This window comes from Rhipicephalus microplus, unplaced genomic scaffold (assembly GCF_043290135.1).
Source record: "Rhipicephalus microplus isolate Deutch F79 unplaced genomic scaffold, USDA_Rmic scaffold_34, whole genome shotgun sequence".
In the NCBI taxonomy this organism is placed as follows: domain Eukaryota; kingdom Metazoa; phylum Arthropoda; class Arachnida; order Ixodida; family Ixodidae; genus Rhipicephalus; species Rhipicephalus microplus.
Window position 1 is genome coordinate 4,213,087 of NW_027464607.1, and position 20,803 is coordinate 4,233,889.

Sequence of the window (20,803 nt, forward strand, 5' to 3'; positions counted from 1 at the left end):
GGAGACGTTCATACAACTTCGGGCTTCGCATCTTCATCATGATGCACTCCACAATCCACTCATCGTTGTATTGCATGCCTTTATGTGACTTCCGCCGTGTGGCAACGAAGCTGCTCTCGACAGCGAGTTGTTGTTTAGGGGGAAGAGACCTAATATTACTTTCAAATGCCTCTCCGCTAACTGTCTCATTTTGCACTTTCATACGAGACACCTCTTCTCTAGCGTTGCAAGTCTTCTCTTCCTTCTCAACAAATTGCGAGAAATGTTTTTACAGTGCTTCTTTTGGGCATCATCTCTTGCACTTTTCTTTGCCTTTTTATTTTTCTTACAGGTCTGGTTTTGAACCAGAACCCTCTGGTACTTGCAAAAAACTCAAGGCTTTCCGTCTGACTTCACTGTCAACAAACATTTTTCAGAAAAAAAAAACATGCCTCTGAATGAGTTGTGTTTCGATGAAATTGGCTTTAAGCCACAACCACGACAAAGAGTTGTCACTGAAACTTCTTTGATGAGGGCTTCAGCCTCATCACTAAGTGTGAAAATTCGTTTTGATTTATCTTGTCCTCTGAGATATACCGCTGCGACTACTGATTGCTGTTCGGGCTAAGGTTTTTCAAAGTATACCGGTTTTTCTATTTACAGGGTAGAGAAATTATTCGCTTCACTTTCACAGGACGCATACACTACTGTTCGTGCTGGCAGAGACTGCACTTTGACAGGAATATTGAGGTCTCAGAATGGGTGTTGATTGGTGAATTGTGGGTGCTGATCGAGCTTCAGTGTTTTGCACCCTTTCTGTTTTTTATCCACAGGGTGTGGCGCACTCTTTAGGCACAGAAGAATTATCCTCCGCACAAGATTCTTTAATGGCAGAAATCACTTCCAAGGCAATCTACTTGGCGCTGCGGCGGGGCTTTGCTGGAATGTCTACATGCTAAAGGCAAAAATTTCTTGTTTCTCATTTCGTTGGCAAATTGGGAACAAGGTGCTGAGGATATTCAGGAAATATGGTGGGCACCGCATCAGGTTTGAGACACGGCTTTTCATCGAGATTCTTGTTGACAACGCCATTCGTAGTGATGGTGAATGTGCGCTCAATAAAACTCTCATCACAGTGTTTCTCACAAACCACAGCAGTTGGTGTCAGTCTCCTGTCCACCCTCATTATCCTTCTGTTCCATTCCGCGAGACGTCCTTCATTTGCTGGGGCCGTGAATAATGGTAATTACTGCTTGTTCGAACGGTAACCAGTCGTACAGAACGATAAGAAGCAGGTCCTTACCTTCGATTGCTTTGACTTCGACATTCTATCATTCCCCTTATTGTTCCCGTTGTGACAAGCACAGAAACACGACAACCACTCACTGACCCTTTGATGACGCGAACAACAAACACACAACCTGGTGATAACACTGAAAACACGAGCACAAAAATCCACGCGACCCCGGTATAACCCCTGCAAATCGGCTGTGCGAAGCAGACGACACACGCGGTCAGCACCCACCCGCTTGGCAGCACTCCTCGCAGCCACCGCGGGCATTCATCCAAATCTGTGCCACCCTCCTACATTGAAAAGAGCTGGCGAATGGCACACTAGCCTGTATATTCTAGGCACTATAGCAAGAGCATTCTGCAGTGCTTTCGGGGTATTGCGTGCACCAGGTTGCTTTATCCCTTTCCAACCCCACGACTAGTGTACTGGCAGACCTACAATCATAACCTAAACCACTTTGGCAGCTTCTATTAGAGTTGAGCAATATGTTTTTAAATATAGTTCCTTCATCAGCCCCATTTACTTATGTCGGCATGTCGTCACCTCAAAGGTGTCATCCGCGCGGAAATGCGCCCGCAAGATTTGGTCAAGTATCCCAAATTATTTCAGGAGCTATCTTCGTGCAATTCATACGATTTGAATTATGCGAGCTGTTTTATGTCTACTTGAAATATTGCAGGAAAAATGTAGCTTTTGTGGTCAGAAGTTCGCTGGCAATGCAAGAATGTATTAATGTCCAGTACACTGGACACCAGGATGCAATTGGCGCACAATATGCTAACCATGGAGGGGAAAAAGAAAACAAGAGCTGTTGTCACATGACAATCTTGAAGCCCAGCGATAAAAAATAAAGCTGGGGCATGGTCGGAATCTATCAAAAGAGCATGAAGCACGAGGAGGGAGCGGCGTCTGCTGAAGTTTACTTGTGGACGCTAGGCACACTCCCTTCATGGTATTTTTTTCCCTTATGGTGCTGACTGCTATGTGCAACAGCTAACAATGAGAAACATTTTGTTGCGATAGCAATTATATGGACACAATCGGCTCGATTTTGCCGCCGCCGTCAACGTGGGTGTCGCCGTCACTCACCATATAAGTATACTTCTCTCTCTCTCTCTCTCTCTCTCTCTCTCTCTCTCTCTCTCTCTCTCTATATATATATATATATATATATATATATATATATATATATATATCACACGCCGAGTCTGGCGTGTGAATGCCAGACTCGGCATTCACACGCACTTTCTTTAACACCATATTTTGCTCGTACTAACTTGTTCAAATTTTCCTTCTTTCCTCGTAGCATTGAAGAGTGGAACGATTTGCCTGCAAGCAGTTTACACTCTCCCGATCTTATTTACTCTGAAATTTGAAGTTGTTTTTCTAACTACTTCAAATTATTTCCTCTTTTCCCTCCCCACTCTTTCCTTTTGTTGCTTTTGTATAAATATGTCACGCTTTCCATTTTTTACTCTCTTTATTGTTGATGTTGTTTTGAAATGTGTATGACAACTGTATTATCTTGCCCTTCCTGCTTTGGCCTCTGGCCAGCAGTATTTGTAAATAAATAAAATATCAAAGCGCAAGAAAGAAAAAAATCCAGAAAAAGACTCTGACGCACAGAATCGAACAAGCCCTCCCCGTCGTGAATGTGAGGCGTTAGCCACTGAGCCACCGAGGGCACCTCCTTCATTGTTCAAACGGCAAGCTATTTATATCTACCACTTACCGCTGTTGGCAGACATCTCAAGGGGGGTGAAACTAGTTGGTGTTTTCAGCATTATCAACAAGATAGCGCAATGAGTGCGTGGCGGCTCTCATCTCTCACGCCTACTTTGGCCCATGGAGAGGAGGATAGTGGACGATCTCTCGCGCGCTCTCATCTCCCGGAGGGAAGTATTGTACGACTTAGTTGGCATTGGGCTTGCACTGGAACGATTCTGTTGTAGTTACGGGGTGCACAAAGGTCACTGCAATGGTTGCATAGCCTCCGTTTGCAAAAAAGGAGCGCTTTTCAGACACAGCGAAGTAACAACTGAGACGCTTATTCCCGCTCATTTGTAACTGTGAAGATGTTTTGTGCATCATTTGTGTGTGGGAAATGCAGGGCACGTTTTGATCTGCTTGCCATTCTGCATCTGACCTTCCAATTTGTTGCTATCGCGTTCTATGCTTCACCTTTGCAGCTAAGCTGCGACTTTTTCTCGAGTCAAAACAAACCGTGCTTGTGTTTTATAAGATGATTAACCATCTGACATGGCCAAAAGCAGCAATCTCTCAAGAGAGATAGCAGAGTGTGTTTGTGCCCATGTGTACAGCAAATCCCTATGTTCACCGTACTGGACATGGTTCTCGTGTGAAAACCGCTGTACTTAAAGCCTTCTTTATATTTTTTGCATGCTTTTCAATGGCCCCTTAGCTAGGAAAGAACATTGAAAATTTTGTCCTGCCCTAGCAAAAAATCGGGTCGTAAACGATTATGCTGAGCAGTGTCCGAAAGTGCACTCAACGGGTGACTACAACTTCGCTTTCCTTTTACAGCAACGTTGTTTACGACTAGGGCAGTGGTTGGCGACATTTTTAGGTGGAGGGAGAGCCCAGTTGCATGAAGCCGACACAGCGGGGGCCCGCAGGTCAAACCAGGACACACTTAGTGGGCGAAAATTTAATGAATAGGAAAAAATGTAAAAAAATCGGAATATGAATATCAAGATTATATTTTTCCCATGCATGTCAAGAGTTGCAATTAACAAACCTTTACGTTACCCGCGCGCTGTACAAGAGCTGCAGTGAATCACTGTTTTAATTTACCGGTAGCCAGAAATGCTTACGGTCGAAGGCTCATAGAATTTCACGGCGCTCTCATATGGAATGCGATACTGACTGATGTGAAAGAGGCTAGAAATTTTTCATTGGCCATGAAGCATGCACTTCATGCGAACTTTCTAAGTATTACGTCTGCATAGTCATTTAGTATTATTATTACTATTATGATTAGTACTATTATTATTCTGTGCTATAAGTAGCTATGTTCTGCGCTATGTTTCTGTGTATAGTTCAATCATGTGTTTTTTTGCTTTTTTTTCTATTTCAAACATTGTAGTATCCAGTTTGATGTCCTCTGTCGCTGTGTAACCGCTTGCGCAAGTATGTAGGTATGTCACACAATTGGTCCCTCTACTAGCCAGTTAGGCTATGAGACCAAACAAGTGTTTGCGAAGTTTTTTGTCACATGAATGTGAAAGTTACAATAAAAAAAAAACAAATTTGGAGCAATAACCTCAAATGAGGTCAAATCTACCATGTAGACGTTCAGATAAGAAGTGACAAAAGGAGTGGGGGCGGGTTGTGACAATGTGATGGGGACGAGATAATACTGCCCTGCAGGCCACAGGTTGCCAACCCTGGGCTAAAGCTTTGCCATACATACCAAAAAGGCCTCCACCATTTCCCATCTGTGCCGTGATCTAAACAGCTGCAATGTTGACAGAGTAGAATAGATCCTCATTTTTTGACAGCGAAGCTCTTTAAGCTGTTGCATCAAGTGGGTATGCAGCACAGCAATTGAACAAGCACCACTACTGAGCACAGCTAGTGCGAAATGAAAACTGCTCGGCAAAGTGGAGCGCACCAAACATGTGAAAAATAGAAAAGAAAGAAATAAAGCGAATCAAACGAGAAACAAGAAAAAAAAGAGATAGCACAAAGAGCAAGACTGTGCTCTTTGGCTTTTCGCTCAACCAAACAACTTCATGCCACTACAAATAGACTCAAGCATGTCGTTGATACATCTGTGTACCTCTCCAAGAGCTAGAGTTAGGGATCTTGCAGGGGAAGTGTACTATTGTGATGGAGACATGCCGATTTTAGCACACACACATTATTCCAGGAGGCACAGTTTCAGTTACTCCAGTGCTAAACAGCCGTGAGCCCCGAAAAATGCACTGCTGATGCCGTGATGTCAGCGGTATCCATAAAGATTTTTTGTACTCTTGTGCGCAGCCCAGCATGGCCACTTTTTTCCTCTCCTGTGAAGAGATTTGGTTTCTTTTTTCTAGAGTGCTCAGCCAGCATGAAAGACCGCATTCTCCAGCTGTTTCTTCCCATAAAATGAAAGGTGTGCTTTACATTCCTGTGAAAGCTAACCCAGTTTTGGTTCTTTGGATCCTTTAGGAAAGAAACTCCTCGCGTAGCCGAGAGTTAAATGCAGTACCGTCTGGTCAGGTAAAGGCATTGTTGAACAAACAGGTCACTGACCAATGTCAAAACAAAAGTGAAACAAAAAAATGACATTTTGGGATTCTAATGAGTCCCTTGTTCACAATGAAATGATGGCTAAGCAATAGGTTTTTATGTACTAGTGAGCACATGACACAAAGCTTGACAGTGCACGTGGTTTAGTGTGCCACATGATCTACTGATTGTGTTACTTGTTGGTATTATTAGTGCTTCGAGGTTAACTCTCATTGTCAAACTTTTCTCCATGGCCATAACACATGCGTTGTCCCAGTTTATCTCGTGGGCCATCTTCTCGGCATGTTCTGCAAACGCATTTGTCACTGTGTGACCTTTGGCGACGCCATTCTTGTGCTGCTTCAGACGACAGCTATTCAACTAACATGCTGGAATCGATCCAGAATAGAGCCGCTAGATTCATCTCACAAAACTACGATCATAGCGCAAGCATAACACAAATTAAAGAAGCTTATCACTTTCCCTTTTGAGCAGCCGACGTGATCTAAACCTCCTTTTCATTATTTCATAAATACGTACATGAAACAAGGCCATTATCAATGACATTGCAAACACCTGCATTCACATCAGACTAAATAATCAGCGTTCACTCACACGCATATACGGTAAAACATACATTTTTAACTCATCTGCACTCCCCCGTGTCATCCGCATGAGGAACAGCCTTCCAGATGAAATTGTAGCTGTACGCAATCGAGAAAAATTCCGGCACCTTCAACTCAACCATTTCCAGGATTAACTGCTCGTTTTATTCATATCAAAATCGGCACCTACGCGTTTATTCACTACTAGTATCTTGCTTTTTTTCTCTTACTTTAAACTTATTTTGTTTGATGGTTTGAATACTAACGTGCCATTCAGTTTTGTTGTGTTTTATTCAGTGATGTTTTATTTTGAATAATGTAAAGTCTTTTCACAATTTGTGCTTGTTTTTTTTTTTAACTTGTTTTACGTCATTATCTCACGCATATACTCATCTGATGTTCATTGCCATTGTATTCCTATTAAAATTATTATTAATATTTTCTCATTGTTATTCCTGTTAGGACTTATATAATAACTGACAATTAGTTCAAGTTACTGTTTGTATGGAAATTGTACGAATTCGTGTATGTATTTCTATTATGCTCCCTTGACACAATGCCCTGTTGGGTCTAAGGTATTTTGAATAAATAAATAAATAAATAAATAAATAAATAAATAAATAAATAAACTGCAGAAATGCCCACGTAAACCAATTCATAATTGGCGCATGAGATCACACCAGGAAAGCGTTGCCAAGAAAGAAGATCCTTCCCATTTACCAAGTCAGCCTTAAGCTTGCTTACTGGCACATGCGCAATCTGTGCTCCATGTTTTCTAAACACACGGGCTAGAGTCTCACATCTCGAATGGATGGAATCGCTGCACACTTGTTATGTACAGCTTGACTGCTTGGCTGCTGTTTATGTATGACGAATTTAGTTATTTTCGTGATGAACTTCTTGGAGTATCCATTCCTGATGAGGTCGCTTTCAATAGTACGAAGCTCCTCCTGCAGGCTTTTTGCATTGAAACAGGTGCAAATAACTCGTCGAACTAAAGATTGAATCCCTGAGAATGGACTGACACATTGTAGAGGTATCTACCGAAGTGCACTGGCTTTCAGTACACAGCGAAGGAGAGGCTTGTGGGAGCATGTTTGACAACTGTGTCCAAGAAAGGGAGGAAATCTTTCTCTTCTTCCACAATAAAATTTATGGAAGGCTCGACGCAATTTAGACAGTCAAGGACAGGTTGGCAGTTGTCGATGTATCTTAAAAAGACTTTGGTTTTCAACTAAAAACTCTTCCAGTGCCTTATATTCAATTGCTTCCACTGCGATATTCGCAGTTGTCACTGATATCAATGCTCCAAATGCAGTCCCAAAAACTTGCCTGTAGAATTCACTCTTGTACAAGAAGTGTTGGACAGGCAAAACCTTCTAAGTGGTAAAAACAACAAAAACTAGATGAGATGAAGAGATAAAAGACAGGACGAGCACTGACAAACAACTTGTTAGCCAGTGCTTGTTCTGGCTGTTACGTATTTCTTCGTTTGTCTCTTCTGGTTTGCACTGTTTTTACCTTTCAGCATGTTTGACTCACTAGCCCAACGAAACGACCTTAGTTGTTTTAGTTGTTGTTTTTTTTTCATTTTCTTTTCACATTGGTCAGTGACCTGTTTTTTTTTTTTTAACTCCTCCTGATGTGCCCTTCGGTTAGTGTTCAAGACAAAGCAAAAGAAAACTGCCATAGGTGCTACATTCTTTAACACAGCACACTTTCTTGAAAACCTTGTGATGCCATCATGTTTTTTTTTGTTTTTTTCTGCGGGCCAAGCAAATTTCCTGGCATCATTCACTTTTTATAAAATAATTTACTCAAGACAAGGTAGGAAGAGAAACAAACAAAACCCGACATTTTAAAAAATATTTTTGCAGCATTCTGGACCATCTTGTTCAAGATAGGCTTGCCTCACCTCTTAATATGGACCACTTCATCAGGGCTGAATGACAACTTGTGAGCATGCTTGGCACCATCAATGACCCTGGCTCCATCCCTGGGTCGCAAGGGCAGTTTCTCGATCGCACAGTCTGGAAGAATGAACCCATCAGCGCAAAAATGCTTGCAATGCCTTTACATCACCACAGGGCTGGCCACAGTGAGCAAACGATCCCACCTCGAATGCAAAACCGCAATGCTCCTATGGCTGTCACACGAGCAACAGTCGTGTGGCCCAAACAGAAACGTCACGGCAAAGAGGAGCCCAACTAGAGGTCATCGGTGCTCCGAGGACGTTATTTGCTAGTAAAATAGCAAGAACAGCCAAGTGTTACTTTCATGGAGACTGGCACAATAGTGACGCGTAATTTTTTCCAACCTAACATAGGCGGTGGTATGACCTGACACACTTGTGGCATGCAACCCCACAGCACATGATTGATTTGTTGGGTTTAACGTCCCAAAACCACAATATGATTATGAGAGACGCCGTAGTAAAGGGCTCCGGAAATTTCGACCACCTGGGGTTCTTTAACGTGCACCCAAATCTGAGTACACGGGCCTACAACATTTCCGCCTCCATCGGAAATGCAGCCGCCGCAGCCGGGATTCGAACCCGCGCCCTGCGGGTCAGCAGCCGAGTACCTTAGCCACTAGACCACCGCGGCGGGGCGCAACCCCACAGCACAGTGCATAAGCGCCTAAACATGCCAATGACACCAACAGATGTGAACAGAAGTAGGAACATGACATTCCGCATGTCATTTGAACTTCATCACTGCATGAAGTTAAAAAAAAGTTTCTATTACGCTCATGCAATGACAAAAAACCCTGCCAAGTGAAAGTACATCCTAAAAAACACAAAATGTAATAAAAAAGGCTGCTAAATTGAACAAATATAGACAACAGGCCGCAATTAGACAACACATGTACTGTGTTGTCTTAATATGTTCTGTATAGTCAGTAGATTGAAGCATACCGGCTGCGGTGGCCTAGTGTTCAGTGTGCTTGATTGCTGATCACAGGATCGAATCCCAGTTGCAGCGGCTGAATTCTCAATTGAGTGACTGATATGTGGGGTTCACTGTCCCAAAACCACCATATAACTATGAGAGACGCCGCAGAGGTGGGCTCCGGAAATTTCGACCACCTGGGCCTCTTTAATGTCCACTAAAATCTGCATTGAGAATCTGCCTGCATTGAGAATGCAGCCACCGCAGCTGGGATTCAATATCGCTACGTGCGGGTCAGCGGCCGCATACCTTAGCCCCTAGACCACCACAACAGAGCAGCTGAATTCTCGACGGAGGCGAAAATGCTTGAGGTCCATGTACCGAGATTTAAGAGCAAATTAAAGATCCCCAAGTGGTTGAAATTTTTGGAACCCTCGACTACAGCGTCTCTTATAATTACATCATGGTTTTGGGAGCTCAATAATTCTCATTTGCACGATGAACCACTAATCAGCTTCAATTGTCAGTTTGGCATCATGTAGCTAGTTGGAATTTTCACGTTGAATTTCATTATTTCATTCAGCAAATGGCCTTAACACATGGAAGACTGACCAAACGAGGAAGCTTCAGATGTTTGCTTACAGAGTCATTCATAGAGCACACTCTTTCAAGTTGAAACAGTAGAAAGTTCGAGCAGGTTTCATTGAGCAGTTTCTTTTTTTTTTTTTTTCATCGGTAAATGTTTGCCCACCACTGTCCAGATGAGGCATCGTGTACGGTGCGGTATTCGCGACAAATCGCCTGCAGAGTACCCAGGCTCTTTTTTTTTATCTTTTGTCAACTGGTGGCAGCTGTGTTTTGTCAGAGCAGAATCCATTGACAACAGCTGACGAGGAAATCCTCTGAACTTGCAGTGCCTGCCCAGGTCGCACAGTGGCACATCGAAAATAATAACAAGGCGAGGACGAACTCCTCGAAGGGTCGGTCTGCACGCTCGAAAATACACTGCTCTAAAAAAGCCACGTAAAGTTTCAGGGGGCGTGCATTTGGCAGCTGCTCCGCCCCTCAGAAACACACGCGCTTTTCAGTAACACACAATTTCACAATGCTTGCCACAACTTCAAAGCATTCGGCCAAAGAAAGCGCTTACTCTAACCAGTTACACGAAAACTCGACACACACGCGGAAGGTCGATGAGACGTACCAAGAATCATCGCCATACTGCCGCAGATGCAGTAGTACACATTAAGCGGTTTCTCTTCATTATACTCCTCTTGATCCTTCGTATCAGAACAAACGATACTTCTAGAAACTACCTTTGGCATAACGATAAAGTGATGCAGGGCAACAATACTATAAACAGAATAAACGCGTCGTAGACAGCGTTTCTAGGCACACTCCTAGACGTGTGCGCAGAGAACACCTCGGGCCAAATACGGGCCAAATACGAAGGCGTAGACACAGTATGCAGTGCGTGTGGAGAGGAAGAAGAAACTGCCGAACACTTGATAACGTTCTGTAAAGGGCTTCACCCTATAGTTCAGGATGATGGCGCACAGTTTTTTAAAGCACTGGGGTTCGGGGACAGGGAGGGCAAAATAGACTTTAAGCGGTTGACTTAACTAGAAGGAGGTTATCTGATTGGTGGCTAGAGTCAAGGCACGAGTGAAAATTAAACCCTTCACTGCAAAGTACCAATCTTCAACTTCACTATTTAAAAGAGAAAAAAAAGATAAATCTAATGGTTTTTTCACTAAGTAATTTGCCTAGATGGCGACAGCCGCCGCCCAATCTTAAGGGTACTGCTACTAACATCCATCTAATCATCCAACTATCCATCCAGGCGTCGCAGTCATCCGGCTGAAACACAGAGGAACCTTTTTCCTTCCTCCGTGGGCTGAAAAGTCAAGCAGGTTCGTTGGTGCAGAAGCAGTGCGCAACAAGAAATAAGTCTTCCTTTATTTCTTTGTGTTTGTGAATACCATTATTAATTTTTCTCTCCTAATCAATAACTTGCGTTGCGAGTACTGTAGGTGTGAGACACGGGCAACGTTGCAGTGCCGTTGACCACGTGAAAGGGGTCGGCGACTGTTTTGAAGAAGTTCGGGGCGCCCATGGAGGAAGAAAAAATATAGTTTTTTCTTCCTCCATGGGGGCGCCAGATTAGTTGTTAAACAGCTAGAGCCGAACACGAAGGGGACCTAGTGAGAGCACAGAACGTGAGAGTCTACTGGTAAATTGAACACGTGTGTGTGTCGGCTAGGCGGCATATTCGAACAGTTGTTGAGGTAGGATAGTTAGCGGAGGCGGCTGGAAAGCGGGATTAGGGTTGAGCTTAGGGCTGTCGGGCGCTTGGTCCGATGGGTTCGGGCGGGCGATGGCTAAGGAGGCTAGGAAAACCACGGGCAAGAGTGAGCTGGTGCAGTGCGAAGAATGCAAGACAGAATTCTCAAGTTTGGTCGACGCGCAGAAGGCGAGCTTCGTGTGAAGGCTGTGCGAGGCACTGAAGGCGGCCGTGCAGCGTATGGAGGATCAAGGTGCTTCAGGTGGAGCTTAGGGCGGAACGGGAGCAGAGGATGGAACTACAAAAACAGCTCGGAGCGTCGCGTGAGCGAGAGGAGGCTAGCGCCGCTTGTTAGAACAAATGAAGGGCGACCTTCGAAAAAAACGGGAAGGGCGGACCGAGCTTGAGCAGCGGATAAAGGAGCTAATATCGCTTTGCCCCGGCCCCGAGCGGTGTGAGACGGAAGGCGTGGGTAGCGAAGAAGGCGACCAGCGGGAAGGAACAGGCAGGCGAGAAGGGAGGTCAGGGGGCCGCAGTGCCTGGCCACAGCACGGAGGCTCCGAGAACATACAGCATGGTGGCGCAGCAGTCTTCAAGCAGGGTAGAAACACAGGACAGACGGCAGAGAGATAAAACAGGTGAAGCAAACAGGGGCGCCATCACAAACAGGAAGCTTGCGATTGGAGCGTAGAAGGGTCCTAGTGGTGGGGGACTCTAACGTGGCCAGGGTTAGGGATGGCGTCTTCAAGACAGTGAAGGAAGACGGGAGAGTCAGGATGGAGGCGCAGTCAGGGAAGTGGTGTGGAGGCCCAGTCAGTCATGGTGTATGCACTGACCAAAGCTCAGGAGGTTAAAGAGAACAGCATGGAGAGCGAAAATGTCGTCATTATTCATGCTGGGCTCAATGTTGTGTTGAAGGGCAAGCATCAGAACCTTCAAAGACAGTTAGCGGACGGGATGCGTTATCTCCGAGAAGCCTCTGGGAGTGTGCATGTGACCATATGCACAGTCCCAGAGGTCTGGGGGCAGTCTCGTGGGATTGAAAGGAGGGTAGTGGAGGCCAACTGTGTGATCAAGGGTATGAGCTGGCAACTCTGAAACAGCGTAATGGAAGTGAACCAAGACGTGTATGAGCCCGGCGCTCGCCCCTTTGCACAGGATGGCATTCACTACAGTGGTGCGATGGGCAGGAGGGTCGGGAACAGAATGGGTCGTCAAGCCACCGCTTTTTTAGGGGGACCCAGAGCCCTGAGGCCAACAGTGTAGCCAAAAATGGTTCTAAAGGGGCACAAAAGCCACACGGAGTCCGTGGGAGGAGAAATCGACATAAGCACAAGGGTCGAGCTAAGTCAGACGTAGGCTATATTAACATGCAGGGTGGCAGGAATATGTTAAAGTGGGAAGAGATAGACGAGCAGTTGAGGCAGGAGGAGATGATGGTATATGGGGTTGTGGAGACACATCTTCGGGACATGGAGCAACCACCCTGCGATCCAGACTACGTATGGGAATATTCCAATAAAACAGAAGGCAGCAAAAAGGGGGGTGGTATTGGTGCATTTATACATAAGAGCATGGGATGGCAAAGAGTCAAGCAGGGATGCAAAGAACATTTATGGCTAAAAGGGAAAGTGGCCGGGCAAATGACACTCCTTGGTTTTGTGTACTTGTGGACGGGAGCAAAGGCCAGAGAGGAAAACCAGGCAATGGTAGAGTGTATCTCAAATGACATTCAGGAGTTAGAAGGAGAGTGCAAGATAATTATACTAGAAGATATAATGCACACATACAAGATATAGATGGGTATACTGACTCAATAGGCAAAATGATCATGGATATGTGTGAAAGGCATGATTTGATTATTTGCAACAGTACGGAGAAGTGTGAAGGGCAAATAACATGGGAAGTAGGAAGGCTGCAGTCAACGATAGATCACGCACTGATGTCACATAGGATGTATGATAAGCTCAGGGGAATGCACATAGATGAATGTGGCTCCAGAAGTCTGGGTAGTGATCACAAACGTATCAAGCTAAGTTTTGGAAGAACAGCGAATGTGGGAAGGAGACAAGATGAGCAACTACAGTAAAATTTTCATTCAGAAAGGCAAATAAAAATTGCTACTAAACAAATTGAGAAAGGAATCACTGAGGATAACAAAAATGTGTGGACATACACAAATCTAATTAGACTCTTCAGGCTAGAGCTTGCTAAGGCACGTGACAAGTCACCCCGGAAAAGAAGACACACACCCAAGAGTTGATGGGATGAGGAAGTTAAGAGAGCCATAGCAAAATGTCAGGAAGCCTCTAGGGAACACAGACATGCTAAGCAACGGGGTGAACCGACAGATGATGTTGAAAGAAAATGGGAAATCTTTCTAAGCTCTAGAAGGAGAGCATCCCTCCTGATCAATGAAAAGATTAGAAGAAAGGGCTGGTGGAAGTACATAAAAATGACAGAAAGACAGCTGCGAAATTCTGGAACCATCTAAACTCCCTAAGAAATGAAACAAATCTAGAGCAGAGGTTTATAACTACAGCTCAAGGTGCCAGGCTAGAAGGGGACGAAGCTATTAAATATATAAGAACAAGGGTGACAGAAAAATTTCAACAAAGAAGTGCCTTATGCACCACAAAAGACAGGGATGGATCAAGTGGCACAATGGCTCCATTTTCACAATGAGAATGGGAAAGGGCTGAGAAGAGGGTTCCAAGTAGTACATCAGCAGGCACAGATGGCATTCCAATTATGCTGATAAAGACATTGGGTCCGAAGTCTAACCAGACTTTGAGAGAGGCAGTGAGCAGAACTATAATCGATGGTGAAGTCCCTGATGGATGGAAACTTAGCAGGATGAGCATGATTTATAAAGGAAAGGGGGAAAATATCACATAAACAACTACCGTCCCATAACAGTGACATCAGTGGTCTACAGGCTCTACAGGCTGGCGGTGCAGATTATAAAGGAAGGACTACAGGCGTGGATAGAGGATGAGGGGTTGTTGGGGAACTGCAGATGGGGTTTCGGAAACACAGGAGGTTGGAAGACAATCTGTTCTCACTGACGCAGTGCATCGAAATAGCAGAAAAAGAACTCAAGCCCCCATGGCTAGCATTTTTGGATATCAAGGGAGCGTACGATAGCATGGTTCAAGAAGACTTGTGGGGAATACTAGACACACTGGGTGAGAAAGATGGAGTCACTAATCTTTTAGAGGAAATCTATAAAAGTAACAAGGTAGTTATAAAGTGGGAAAAACAGGTATCCAAGCCGACAGAGGTGAAACGGGCACTTAGGCAGGGGGTCCCCTGTCACCCTTATTATTCATGATGTACTTACAAGGATTAGAGGCCAAATTAGAGGGAAGTGGACTTGGCTTCAACCTCTCTTTAGTCAAACAAGGAAAACTCACTGATCAGGCACTACCAGCAATAATGTACGCAGATAATATAGTGCTAATGGCTGACAACAAGGAAGATTTGCAGACATTGATGGGCATCTGCGGTAATAAGGGAGATAGGTTAGATTTTAGATTCAGTAAGGAAAAATCAGCAGTCATGATTTCGAATGACAACGAAGGTAGTGAGCTTAGAATACAGAAAATCACACTAGAGATAACAGATAAATACAAATATCTGGGCGTATGAATAAGCAATGGGACCGAGTACCTGAGGGAACACGAAATATACGTGATGACTAAAGGTAACAGGAATGCAGCAGTGATGAAAAATAGGGCATGGTGGAATTAAAATAGGTATGATGTTGTGAGAGGAATATGGAAAGGGGTCATGGTTCCTGGGCTGACGTTCGGCAATGCGGTCTTGTGCATGAGATCAGAAGTTCAAGCAAGATTAGAAATTAAGCAACGTGGAATAGGTAGGCTTGCTTTAGAAGCTCACGGGAATACACCAAATCAGGGAGTACAAGGTGATGTGGGATGGACATCATTTGAGGGCAGGGAAGCTAGCAGCAAGATAAAATTTGAGAAGCGATTGAGAGAAATGGAGGAGGAGCGTTGGGCTAGGAAGGTTTTCAGCTACTTGTACATGAAGAATGTTGATACAAAATGGAGGAAGCGAACCAGGAAATCGACTGGTAAATACTTAGAAAACAGCAGGTGGCCAAAGCAAAAAGAACTATCGGTTAAGAAGAAAGTGAAGGAAACGGAGACGGACATGTGAGAATGGGCATGATTAAGAAGTCCGTACTAGAGATCTATCGAACTTCTAAGCACGAAATTGCCAAGGAAAGGATCTATGATAATACTCAGGGTAGTTCTCTACTGTTTGAGGCCAGGACGGGAGTATTGCGAACCAAGACATATCGGGCCAAATACGAAGGGGTAGACACAGTATGCAGTGCGTGTGGAGAGGAAGAAGAAACTGCAGAACACTTGATAATGTTCTGTAAAGGGCTTCACCCTATAGTTCAGGATGATGGCGCAGAGTTTTTCAAAGCACTGGGGTTTAGGGACCGGGAGGGCAAAATAGACTTTAAGCGGGTAGATTTAACTAGAAGGAGGTTATCTGATTGGTGGCTAAAGTCAAGGCACGAGTGAAAATTAAACTCTTCACTGCAAAGTACGAATCCTCAAACTCACTTTAAAAAAAAAAATAAATCTAGTTTTTGGTTCAATAAGTATTACGGCTTGGTGGCGCTAGCCACCGCTTGATCTAAAGGGTACAGCCATATCTATTCATCCATCCATCCATCCATCCATCGGGTACCCTTGCGTAGGTGACATACGAATGAGCGCGCACTGCTCTCCGCAGAAATCTCTCTCACGCAGTTTGACGCAGGCCCGTAGCCGGGGGGGGGGGGGGGGAAGGGGGGGAGGGGCTCTTTTTTTCCTAGTTTTTAGCAAGGATCCCCCCCCCCCCCCCCCCCCCGAAAAAAATTGCTGGCTACGGGCCTGCTCTCACGCTATATGGTGGTCACCTATTTCGGTGAAAGCCTTTTTTTTTATTGAGTAAATGTACGACAATACTTAAGATATTTAAGCCACGTAATGCCTTACGTGGCTTAAGTATTTATATTTTCTCGCCTCTGAAAACAATTCTCGAGAAGGCATATGAGCGAGACCCGACACTAACTTTTTTAGATTTTGTAATATTGCGGTTACTCACCACAGAACTTCAGGGGTGTTACGAGACGTTGCGATTACTGGAAGTCTTCATATTACTTAGAGCATGTTAAGTTCCTTTATCCACGAGCAGAAACCTCGGTACAAGTGCCTCGTTTTGCTGCTCCGCCGCGAACGCATAATCTTGCGCGAGTGTCAGCTTAAATTCTCCCTTGGCATTCAATTATCGGTTTCCGAAGGTAGAAGTTTTAGCAGCCTACAATTGCTCATCAACTTAGACGAGTAACGCTGTAAGAGCACTAAAACTTACGTATGCCGCGAAGTCTGTGACTTGAGAATCGTCCCCAGCAGCAGACATAGAGAAGACACTTTTTTTGTCAAGAACATAACTTTATTTTCATGCATGCCAAGGTATTCAAGCTCTGCCACTAGAGTACACATGGCTTAACTCTCCACCCTTTCTTTTCGTTTTCTTTTTGGTCCATGTCTTAAAAAAAAAAAAGTGGACACGAGTGAGGCAATAAAATCGCACCACACTTTTGGTCAAGAGATCACCATGCTTTGGGCAGCCAATTTGTTGTGTCTCGCCAATCACCTTCAGCGTCTCTATGGCCGACTTGGCCTGAAGACGTGCTGAGCTCAAGAAACGAGTGATTTTGTCCTCAAGGTTCAGGATGAGAGTATAAAGAGAATTCAACGGATACAAAGTCCGCTCAGATCGCACAACTTGCTTGCCTGGGCTGGGAGATTTCCTGGCACATTTTCTCTCGAGACAAGACAGGCGTTCTCGCACTCATCACAATTGTTGCTAAGTATACGACTAAGGTTGCACGGCGTTCTTGTTGGTTAATCATGTTGTTCGAGGTATAGCGCATCCAGGACGGGACAGAAAACACAGAACACATACACAGCGCTAACTTTCAACATTGCGGTTTAATCCGAGAAACAGCAATACTTATACCCAAACATGGCGCGCCACAACCACGTGCTAGAACCGGATCCCATTAACGTGTGATGCATGCTATATAGGCCAAACTGGTAGATGCATCAATGATAGGCTGAATGAACACAAGAACAACGTGGCCAAGGCACAGCCTGAGGGTTTTCTTGCAATTCGCTGCAAAGAATGCGGGTGTCAACCCCTCTTTAATCGCACCAGCATAATCGGAAGAAGCACTAACCAAATGACAATTAGGCTCATCATAGAAGCAAAATTCATTGCTAAGTTTGGGGACGCGTGTATAAGCAAGCCATCAATATCATTATCATTGAAAGAATTGCATTATTTGAATGTCGCATGAGTTGCAGTAGATCAGTTTTCTGGTTCTACCACGTGGTTGTGGCGCGCCAAGTTTGGGTATAAGTATTGCTGTTTCTCGGATTAAACCACATTGTTGAAAGTTAGCGCCGTGTATGTGTTCTGTGTTTTCTTCTCTGTCCCGTCCTGGATGCGCTATACCTCGAACAGCTAAGTATACGCTTTCTCGCAACGTAGCCTGCGACATAATATACAAGGTGGGAGTCACTTCGCTCAGCAGTGTACGATGCATGATCTATCGACACTATCGGCACCCAGGCACAAAGCACCAACGCTGGGTCTTCTTTCTAACCGTTGACTTCCTCGGGCATTTCAGAGCAACCTAGCGCAAGCACGAACTGATGGCATACTTGCAATGTAGCGACTGCTTGCGAAGAAAATCCCAGCGCACCTGCAGCTAACACAGGGAAGTGCGCCGCTCCCTACCCGGATGGATGGATATGGCTGTACCCTTTAGATCGGGCGGTGGCTAGCGCCACCAAGCCGTTACACTTTATGAACCAAAAACTAGATTTTTTTTTTTTTCTTAAATAGTGAGGTTGAAGATTCGTACTTTGCAGCGAAGGGTTCCATTTTCACTCGTGCCTTGACTTTAGCCACCAATCAGAAACCTTCTTCTAGTTAATTCTACCCACTTAAAGTCTATTTTGCCCTCACTGTACCTAAACCCCCAGTGCTTTGAACAACTCTGCGCCATCAACCTGAACTACAGAGTGAAGCCCTTTACAGAACATTATCAAGTGTTCGGCAGTTTCTTCCTCTCCACACGCACTGCATACCGTGTCTACCCCTTCGTATTTGGCCCGATATGTCTTTGTTCGCAATACTCCCGTCCTGGCCTCAAACAGTAGAGAACTAGCCCGAGTATTATCATAGATCCTTTCCTTGGCTATTTCCAGCTTAAAAGTACGATAGATCTCTAGTGCAGACTTCTTAATCATGCTGATTCTCCACATATCGGTCTCAGCTTCCTTCACCTTTTTCTTAACCGATAATTCTTCTTGGTATGGCCCCCTGCTGTTTTCCAAATATTTACCAGTCAATTTTCTGGTTTGCTTCCGCCATTTTGTATCGACATTCTTCATGTACAAGTAGCTGAATACTTTCCTAGCCCAACGCTTCTCCCACATTTCTCTCGATCGCTTCTCAAATTTTATCTTGCAGATAGCTTCCCTGTCCTCAAATGATGTCCATTCCATATCACCTTGTACTCCCTGATTTGGTGTATTCCCGTGAGCTCCTAAGGCAATCCTATCTATTCCACGTTGCTTAATTTCTAATCTTGCTTGAACTTCTGATCTCATGCACAAGACCGCATTGCCGAACGTCAGACCAGGAACCATGACCTTTTTCCATATTTCTCTCACAACATCATACCTATTGTAACTCCACGGTGCCCTGTTTTTCATTACCGCTGCATTCTTGTTACCTTTGGTCGATACGTATATTTCATGTTCCCTTAGGTACTCGGCCCCGTTGCTTATCCATACGCCCAGATATTTGTATTGTACCCGCGCCTATCCCATCAGCGCCCCTTGCGGCATCGGCGCGCCGAGTGACCCTCTCCGACAAGCGAAAAGTGCCCCGTTCATCACACCTCCCTATTCTAGGCACCCTACTGTTGGTGCAGAAGCAGCGCGCAACAATAAATAAGTTTTCCTTTATTTCTTTGTGTTTGTGAATACCTTTATTATTTTTTCTCTCCTAATCAATAACTTGCGTTGCGAGTGCTGTAGGTGTGGGACACGGGCAAGGTTGCAGTGACGTTGACCACGTGAACGGGGTCGGCGGCTGTTTTGAAGAAGTTCGGGGCGCCCATGGAAGAAGAAAAAATATAGTTTTTCCTTCTACATGGCGGCGCCAGATTAGTTGTTAAACAGCTAGAGCCAAACATGGAGGGGACCTAGGGAGAGTCTACTGGCGAAATTGAACACGTGTGTGTGCGAACTAGGCGGCAACTTCTAACAGTTGTTGAGGTAGGATAGTTAGCGGAGGCGGCTAGATAGCGGGATTAGGGTTGAGCTTAGGGCTGTCGGGCGCTTGGTCCGATGGTTGGGCGGGCGATGGCTAAGGAGGCTAGGAAAACCACGTGCGAGGGTGAGCTGGTGCAGTGCGAAGAAAGCAAGCGCTGGTGCTACTTGGACGAGACAGAATTCTCGAGTTTGGCCGACGCGCAGAAGGCTAGCTTAGTGTGCAGGCTGTGCGAGGCACTGAAGGTGGCCGTGCAGCGCATGGAGGCTAGCATCAAGGAGCTTCAGGAGGAGTTTAGGGCGGAACGGGAGCGGAGGATAGAACTCCAAGAACAGCTCGGAGCGTCGCGTGAGTGGGAGGAGGCTACCGCCAGCCTATTAAAGCAAATGAAGGGCGACCTTCGAAAAGAACGGGAAGGGTGGACCGAGCTCGAGCAGCCGATAAAGGAGCTAATGGCGCTTTGCCCCGGCCCCGAGCGGTATGAGACGGAAGGCGTGGGCAGCGGAGAAGGCGACAGGCGGGAAGTAACAGGCAAGAAGGAAGGTAAGGGGCCGCATTGTCTGGCCACAGCACGGAGGCTCCGAGAACACACAGCTCGGTGGCCCGGCAGTCTTCGAGCAGGGCAGAAACAGTATAGACGGCAGAGAGAACAACAGGTGAAGCAAACAGGGGCGCTATAACAAACAGGAAGCCAGCGATTGGAGCGTAGAAGGGTCCTAGTGGTGGGGGACTCTAACGTGGCCAGGGTTAGGGATGGCGTCTTGACAACAGGAAGATGGGAGAGTGAGGGTGGAGGCCCAGTCAGGGTAGAGCATGGTGGATGCACTGGCCAAAGCTCAGGAGGTTGTAGAGGACAGCATGGAGGGCGAAAATCTTGTCAGTATTCATGCTGGGCTCAATGATGTGTTGAAGGGGAAGAATCGGAACTTTCAGAGACAGTTAGCGGATGGAATGCATTATCTCCGAGAAGCCTCTGGGAGTGTGCATGTGAACATATGCTCAGTCCCAGAGGTCTGGGGGCAGTCTCGTGTGATTGAAAGGAGGGTAGTGGAAGCCAACTGTGTGATCAAGGGTATGAGCCGGCAACTCGGATACAGCGTAATGGAAGTGAACCAATACGTGTATGAGCCCGGCGCTC

At 45.4% G+C, this 20,803-nt stretch overlaps 1 protein-coding gene across 3 annotated transcripts in view; it reads right to left on the minus strand.

Annotated features, from left to right (window-relative positions):
• The window catches only part of LOC119162968 (STING ER exit protein), a 169,168-nt gene extending 158,388 nt beyond the window's left edge, over window positions 1–10,780 (minus strand). Inside the window, exons 1-2 of one of the 3 annotated variants that reach the window (XM_075884529.1) lie at window positions 10,210–10,780; window positions 8,030–8,144 (exon numbers count right to left, since the gene is read on the minus strand). In XM_075884529.1, the coding sequence (XP_075740644.1) occupies window positions 8,030–8,144; window positions 10,210–10,330 (236 nt within the window). In that variant the 5' untranslated portion in view covers window positions 10,331–10,780. The remainder of the gene's footprint in view (window positions 1–8,029; window positions 8,145–10,209) is intronic. The other 2 variants (XM_037414854.2, XM_037414855.2) reach the window with 2 other exon arrangements.
• Between the last annotated feature and the right edge of the window lie 10,023 nt (window positions 10,781–20,803).